The sequence below is a fragment of the Pollicipes pollicipes genome, unplaced genomic scaffold (genome assembly GCF_011947565.3).
Source record: "Pollicipes pollicipes isolate AB1234 unplaced genomic scaffold, Ppol_2.1 Scaffold_4740;HRSCAF=5597_pilon_pilon_pilon, whole genome shotgun sequence".
In the NCBI taxonomy this organism is placed as follows: domain Eukaryota; kingdom Metazoa; phylum Arthropoda; class Thecostraca; order Pollicipedomorpha; family Pollicipedidae; genus Pollicipes; species Pollicipes pollicipes.
In genome coordinates, this window is record NW_023596545.1 from 38,396,113 (window position 1) to 38,404,645 (window position 8,533).

General features: G+C 52.4%; 1 protein-coding gene across 1 annotated transcript in view; it reads left to right on the forward strand.

Moving 5' to 3' along the window:
• LOC119098339 (NGFI-A-binding protein homolog) overlaps positions 1-7,602 on the forward strand; it is a 26,839-nt gene extending 19,237 nt beyond the window's left edge. Inside the window, exon 9 of the mRNA XM_037221261.1 lies at positions 7,405-7,602. Within this exon, the coding sequence (XP_037077156.1) occupies positions 7,405-7,602 (198 nt within the window). The remainder of the gene's footprint in view (positions 1-7,404) is intronic.
• Positions 7,603-8,533: the final 931 nt, after the last annotated feature.

Here is an 8,533-nt window from a genome sequence, read left to right on the forward strand (position 1 = left end):
GCGCCGTCAGCGTTGCGGCTTTGTTGGTCCTCCAAAAACGTGTTCAGAAGCGTGAAAGGGTGATAGACATTCGACTAGTCTTCGGACGCTAAACAACCCTGGACACGCTAAGCTACCAGTTGGCATTTACGTGGCGGGGGCTGCACTTAAATCAGCATCGAGGGCTACCGCGTGCCAGGCTTGGCGGTCCCGGCTTCAAGTCACCGCCACATCACACGATACGCGAGACAGCTGGCCAAAGCATGCATTGCGCTCGACAGCACCTGGCCATCTATACACAGGAGGCTATGTGTGACTGTGCGATTTGATGAGTTGCTGCGACCCACGCTGCCGAGTGCCCTGTCACACGCACGTATAATGATAACCGCCGAGCGGGGGACCTTCAGCAAAAACACGCGACTGCGTGTGCCTACAGCTACCTCATCGTCGACGGCAGGCCGGCAAGCAGGCGCGGCTTAATGCACCGACGAATTCCTAAATTTTCAGCGGGTTGCGTTTTAGGCCGCTGTGAACAAATGGTTGCAAAACACGCGAGTATTTTGGGTGTACATTGGTCACCACGAATCGCGCCTTACGTCCGTGTTATTTTTACGTCTTCAAGTCATTCGATGCATGTGACAGCGCGTCGCATTCGAGTTCGGCTTCGAAAAACGCGATAGTGGTCTCCCGGTCAATTGCTGACGTCACTATGGGTCAGACAGTGTTGGGCTGTATTGATGGTTTGCAGAAAGCACACTACCCTACATTATGCAGTCGATTGTACCTGCCCGGTTTGCCGGGAGCTGGCGTGCACTTCGAAAGCCTCCCAAAACCGCCCGATCCGTGACCTGCAGGAACGTACTCGCGCCGACGCACGCACTGACCCCGCTATCGTCGGTTGCTGCTACCCGTTGTCCTGCCGAGTCAAAATATGGCCGACTTCGTTCACGGTGACATCTCGTTGCCAAATAATAGCCCGTTTTCGCACGCCATTCGGCGACTTTTTTGGCGACCTGCGAAGTTCGCGTAACTCGTGTTAAGCCAATGGATGGCATTGGACATGCGCCACGACGAGACCTGTGGCGTGAGGCAGCGTCATGTCTGAGCATGAGCTTATCGGCCACCACCAAGCCGATCAGGCCAATGGGTATTCTAAAACAGAAGAAACGAGGAATATTCACTAGAAGCTCCAGAAAGAGTACGTGAAAGAGCTGGAAAGTTATACCATGGCCTTGGTGCAACAGATATGAGCGGGCTTTTTTACTAATAATATGAATTTTGTTTACAGCCGATCTATTTCTAATGCGAATAAATTACAATGTGCGAACGCGGTTACTCGGATGTTGGGTCCAAATGACCCATAGGTGCTAAACAGCTCGGTCATGTTAGCTGAAATTCACGTCGCATCGCTGGCGTACGAGCTGATGTTACGTCGCTGATGGCGGCGCTACAGGCACCAATGACGTCACTTCTCCGTGAAGAGAATCGAGCAGGTATTGCTTGTGATTTTCAAACCCATGGTGAGTGGAAAAGACCTATTCTATGTTACACTGGTAGCAGGGGCAGAGATGATGCCTTCAAACAATGGAAACCGGACTTGGCGAGCGAGTGCTCCGTAAACTTGATTGCGGGTGCTGCACGGATGTTATGTGTGTCCAACTTGGTATCATAAAGTCATACAGCTTGGACAGTCCAAGCCTCCACATCTATGGCAGACGCTTGCGTCATGATGATTGATGGAACACTGGCATAGCCAGGTGTTGCCGAGGATTTCATCCACTCGGGTCATACGGGGCCCTTTCAGTAAAGTGGGCCGTCGCTACTGGAGCCCCGTTTTTGTTCACTGGGCCTTTTTAGGCTGGAGACCCTTTGTGACGCCCCAGGGTCGTTTTGGTGCTTTAGAAGCCCTCCAGGAGTCTTAAAAATAGTTTTGGTACGGAACTAGAGCGCATGGCGCATACACATAGATCTATTCTAACCACGAGGTGTCTAGAGTTCTTAGCATTAAACGCTAGACAATCCTAGCATCCAGGGATTGATAAGGGCAATCGGACTGGTATCCCGCATTCCCATACTGTTATATATCGGTGATTGTCCCGTGCCACTACTAGCATGCCACCACCAGCCTGTTGTATCAAAACGGCTGGCAGCAAATATGGAAAGTGCACTGGTAGGGATCTCAGCCTTCCGTGTCTAGAGGCTATTTATTTATCGTCCAGTACATTTTGCTTCGTGATATTTATATGGGGTACTGAACGATTCTGCGTCATCAGAATCAACACAGAACTTTAAGCAACATGAGGACTAAACGTGATTAAAACCATACGGTGCGAGTGCAAGATTCGGAAGCCCTTTCCCGATGGTTGCCACTGTTTGTCAGAAGCCACTGCACACATTGGTTCCGTTGGACTGTCCTATCCCATTGTCTCTCGTCTACAGGTCTCGATTACGGGGCTGCAGGGCGCTCACACAGCTGGGGCCTGCATGCGGCGGGACATAAAAAACAGCTCACTACGGAGACGCTCCATCCATTCAAATCCAGTCATTGTCCATCGAAGTTTGAATATGCAAACGAGCCAGCGTCGCACGCACAAAAAACCAATAACGCAGACCAAAAAAACACGCCGGATGGAAAAATGCGCTCAGATAAACTTAGATGGGATCAGTTTTTCCGCCTGCAGCTGTACAACCGCCCGGTGAGAGGGTGCGATTTTTTAATTTCAGTTCGAAATGCGGGGCAAAAAAGCGATTTCTTTGGCAAGCAACTGGCGTAGCGTGGGTCGCGAGAGGACTGGTTCATTGTCGCCACGTATCGGCCCGGTGCGTTTGCGCTGCCGACTGTCAATGCCATCACCGTTGGGGCGCTGCACGCGCATAGCTTAGCCTCCACGGCAGCTCGTGCGGCCGCCGGCGCGGCTGACTAATTGTTCCATGTAAATCGGAGTGATTTTAATCTGTCACGGTGGAGCGCGCGTCTTCAAACACATCGGCCCGCCGCCAATGGAAAGCATGCGAACAAACCAGGCACCTTTGTGGTTAGTCATAGGCACTTAAGCATTAACTCACGGCATTTTCCGAAACCGCAAACTTTAACTCTGAGACGCGTATGGAAAGGCATGCTATTCAGTCATTTCAATACAGAAACGTGGTCACGTGTTTCTGTTGTCTTGGAAAATACAAGTTATTGCTCATTTTCAATCGCATTTTGTCATCTATGAATTTGTCTCAATTTACTTGTATTTTAGGAAGAAGGATAACACAAAGTGCGATGCTTTCAGATGTCCCTGCGCTGCGTAAAATTGGATACCACCCTGCAAATGCCGCCCTACTTAATAAGTGTCACAATCTGATTCTCAACACGATGTCCCTGTGCCCAAGTAGGGATATGGATGCAACGGTAAATGCCAACATACCTACGATTATATTGGAAACCAATCCCAGCACCTTAGGACAAGGAATAATAAAGCAAGACAATAAGATCTTGACCAGGAGCTTCGAGAAATTTATTGTCGTTTCTCCTAGAATAATGCATTTAGGCTTCTCAGCAGTGACGACGGATCTCGTAAGACGCGGGGAAGGGCGAAAATCTTTTCATATAGCTTCTTTCTATTCCACACCAAAAATACTAGCTTTTTTAGAATGCAGTTCTTGTCACATTTTCCTTCCCGTTTTTCCCTTTCCGTTTTCGCTTAATGGGAACAGGGTGCCTCAATCATGACTTGATATGACTTGTTGCATACTGTGCAGTACGTTGGCGATAAAGAACATAAGGCCAATCATGCGCCTGTCAAAAGCCTACAGCATCTGCCCACCTCCGGCCCACCCCTCCGCTTCTGACAGGCGACTCGGCGGTGGCTGGTGTCCGGCCCGTGGCCCAGAGACCTTGTCAGCGTTGTGACGGACCGCTTTGTCCCTGCGTCGGTGATCGGCAGGGCCAGGCCGGCCGTGGCCGACAATGGGACGCCGCCCGCCCGCCCGCCGGCCGGCCGCCGGCGCGTGGTTTTTACGCTACGTCTTTTTTGTGAGCGCCGGGCGTTGTTTTTTGCCGGGCGCCTTATCTATGGGGGCTGGAGCGGAGGCGGCCGCCGGTGAGGCCGCCAGTCGGCTGGCCGCCGGCGGTGGAGGCGCGTGGCGCGCGCGGTCGAGCGGCGCCCCTAAGGTTAGCGGAGCGGCGCCCGCGGCGGCATGCCCACGCCCAGCATGGAGCCACACGGCGAGTCGTCGTTCCCTCGGCAGCAGCCGCGGCTGGCCCGGCCGACGGGCCGCCACAGCGATGAGGCCGAATCGCCCGAGCTCGCCCCAGCTGGCGTCGCAGGTGAGGGACCTGGGGCTGACCCCGGGACTGGGGCCGGGACGGACCTGGGGTGGCGCCGGGACTGGGGTCGACTCTGGGGCAGGCAAGGGCTCTAACATGGTGATGGCACGAGTCCTGGCGCTGACCGTGGGGCAGTGTTGTTGTCGCTCTAAATATTTCCTTTTTGTGACTGACCAAATTGGTGCCGTTTGTAAAGTCACAGCTACATATTTCAGGATGCATATTGCTAACGGTGACGTGACTTCACACAGGGCCACCATTTGCATACACCAGCTGTCCTTGGTCTGGGTGGTAGCTGGGCCGTCGCAAGGTGTTACAATGGTGACCAGTTTCCAAAAGTGTACCATTGGCGCTTCCAGGGCGAGTGCTGGCGCAGCTCTGGGTCGCACAGTGCTCAAATCCCATCGTGGCCACACCGCGCACTTTGTTTCACGTGTTACCCGCCCTGGTCGCAGAGATCTGACATCGATCTCCCAAAACACGCTGAAAACCGTACCGATCGATGGTTTCACGATCGGCCGACCGCTCGCATCGACCCATGCGTCCGCCAACACGGGTGTCGTGCCTCTGTCCGTCAAAACGTGAGGTCTCTTGTGGCTGCGAGGCCGGGCCATCGAGATCGGTACCCGTCCCCACCAGTGTTGTGCGCCTCTTCGCGATATTAGCAAGCTGTGTGTCTCTCATAGAAATGCAGTGGGAAATGCCTTATTTTGTTCACCTGACCATTTTGCAGTGGTTTGCGTGGAGTTGACGTAAAATTTGTACGGCACAACGTCCAAAAACTTAAGCCCTTTTTGTTGCTAATCATTGCATGAAAATGCAAAGTGCCTGTAAAGCTAGCAATTTCTAGACGGTATGACGACGGTACGGAGCTGCTCAAAGGAAATATTCTCTCACTGTTTAAGAAAGGCCCGCCAGTCCTGTTGTTCCGGGGGCTATCATACCCAGGGCAACGAGCGGGCAATGAGCCCCGTCGTGGTAATGCGCCCCTACCCCATATCTAGACTATTTATAGTTATTGATGTAAACTGAGCCTGCCGGATTATTTGAACTTTTGCGGAAACTGCTGTGTCATTTTTGTGAACGCCTGCTGTGAATGGCGGATGAGGGGCGGTGAAGGTAAGTTTTTAGGCGCTAAATAGAGTTTTTCCAGTTAAGCTGATGAACCTTCTTGCACTTAACATTCTTAACTTTATTGTCCAAATATGTTACCTAGCAAACAAGACAGAGGGCTTGCTGGCCTTAGCTTGGAAAGAAAATTGAAAAACCTGGCGCATGTTTTTCAAATGATCAATTTGCATCATGACAGGTGCGGTAATGCACCTCGCTAGTAAAGGGCAGTGCGCCCCCGGGGAGTGCTTTGCCTTGTGGAACCAGCAGGCCCGCCAGACAAGCGAGCATCACTTCATAACTACACAAAGAAGCTCCGCACCAAGGCAAGCATGGGCTGCAACAGGCAAATGCTAGTTTGGTTATATTTCCGAGCATTATAGTACATGTATCAAGACTTACATCGCAATCACGATGTTATAGCTACCGTCACATGCTACTGTTAAGAATTGACTTACAATGATGGTGGCCTGCGTACGATTTAGATTAGGAAGGATGAGATCGTACTTGGGAGTCAAGGGAGTACACGTGAAGAACAGAGAGCTGTATCAGCCCATATATTATTGACCCGGCAATCCACTTGACTTGGGAGTCAAGGGAGTGCATGTGAAGAACAGAGAGCTGTATCAGCCCATATATTATTGACCCGGCAATTCACTTCGAAACCGAACTTCTGCCCTTTTTGTCCTTTTTATTTTGCATTCTTAAATTTTGGCTGGTCTTAACAGCTGATCTGGCCTGACCCCTGGCTCACAGGCGCCACTAGAGTTTTCAGAATTTGGGGCAAGTTGGCCTATCGAGGGCCTAACTTATTCTTTGATTGTGATTTCTTTTCGAATTTCAGCCATTTTCTTCGCGCTCAGCGAAAATTTGAGACACATTTGGAAAACTCTGCAATACCTTGTTAAAAGCTTGACACCCTCCACAAGCTGTTTCATGTTTTTGCGACCCCAAAAAGTTCGCATCTGTATCGCTCTTAAAGGTCTCATTCTGGCATTTGAGAGCGGCGCTGGCTGTGGGATCTCGCTCCGCTGCTTCCTTTCAAAGGCATTGCTCTGTATGCTGGGGAACTTACCAGGCTACATCCTTAACTCATGTGCGTCACTGCTAGTAGGAGCCTTTTTGTTGACGGTGCTTTTTAATCGAGAAACGTTGTTCCAAATGGTGCGGCAGTATAGCGCAAGACATCAGGACATTCAGCTTTGCAACTTCCAATCTGAGAGATGCAGCCGCGCGCGGAGAGGCGTTGGTTGCATCATCGTCGAAAAATATGGAATTCCAAAACGAACTCTTCGGCGTCATCGCGATGGAAAATTACGGATACTGGGCCGTGTCAAACTTGGCCGATACGAGACGGCTTTCTCCCGTAGGCCGAGCTTGACCTGGGGGCTCATATTCGCGATATGGAGCGTCATTTGTACGACATCATACTGCTCGACGTTCGTCGTCTGGCCTTTGATCTAGCGGGGAAGCTACACATCTGTCACCTTTTTAAGAACGGTCAAGCAGGTAACGATTGTTTGGCTGGTGTTCTGTCCTGGCATCCGGATTTATATGTGGCAAACCCCGAATCAAACAGGCAAGCAGAGCCGCTGCCTTCAACAAAGAGACTGTTGCTGAATATTTCAGGCTGCACAAGGAAGCGCTGGTCGCTCAAGAGTGCACAGCTCAACAGATCTCGACTGTAGATGAGACGGGTATCACACCAGTGTAAGAATGCAAAAAGATATTTGACCTAAGGAAAAAGGACCGTGGGAAAGTGACCAGCGCCAAAAAAAGGTCAACTCGTCACAGCCGCATGTGCCAAGAGTGCTGCATGTCAGTACGTGTCTCCCATAATAGTGTGGCCGAGGAAGAATCTGGACAGTGCCCTGATAAAGAGCACACCAGCAGACTCTATCAGGGCAGTAAGTGACAGCGGTTGGATGGAAACGCAATTGTTCTTCGACCGTCTGCATCAGTCCCGAAAGTGGACTCACAGCACCGTCTCAATTCCACAGCTGGTTGTCCTCGATGGCTTCCACAACCACAGAGCCCTGGAGGCAGTCTGCTTTGCGAAAGACCATGACATCCAGCTTCCAACGTTCCCACCGCACACCGCGCACAAGCTGCAGCAGCTCGATGTCAGCTTCTTCAAGTCTTTGAAGGCAACCTACAACGTTGGGATCGGAAACCGGCTCATCTATTACCCCGGCTAGCGAGTGGTTCTGTATGAGACGGTCGCCATTTTTGGCACCACCTTCAACCATGTGGCTGCCCAAGAGAAGGCCATCAGAGGATTCAGCGCCAGCGGATTGTGGCTGCTGAATTCCGAAGTGGTCTCGGACGACGACTTCGTGGGGTCAGCAATGGCCCGCAAGCTGAACTAAATCCAGCGTCGGGCACGGGTGGTGACAGCGGGCCGCGGAGTGCTACAGACGGCACGACGGGAGATAGGGCAGAGCTGGAACTAAATCCAGTGTCGGGCACGGGTGGTGACAGCGGGCCGCGGAGTGCTACAGACGGCACGACAGGAAATAGTGCCGAGCTGGAACTAAATCCAGTGTCGGGCATGGGTGGTGACAGCGAGCCGCGGAGTGCTACAGACGGCACGACAGGAGATAGTGCCGAGCTGGAACTAAATCCAGTGTCGGGCACGGGTGGTGACAGCGGGCTACGGAGTGCTACAGACGGCACGACGGGAGATAGGGCAGAGCTGGAACTAAATCCAGTATCGGGCATGGGTGGTGACAGCGGGCTACGGAGTGCTACAGACGGCACGACAGGAGATAGTGCCGAGCTGGAACTAAATCCAGTGTCGGGCACGGGTGGTGACAGCGGGCTACGGAGTGCTACAGACGGCACGACAGGAGATAGTGCCGAGCTGGAACTAAATCCAGTGTCGGGCACGGGTGGTGACAGCGGGCTACGGAGTGCTACAGACGGCACGACAGGAGATAGGGCAGAGCTGGAACTAAATCCAGTGTCGGGCACGGGTGGTGACAGCGGGCCGCGGAGTGCTACAGACGGTACGACAGGAGATAGTGCAGAGCTGGAACTAAATCCAGTGTCGGGCACGGGTGGTGACAGCGGGCCGCGGAGTGCTACAGACGGCACGACAGGAGATAGTGCAGAGCTGGAACTAAATCC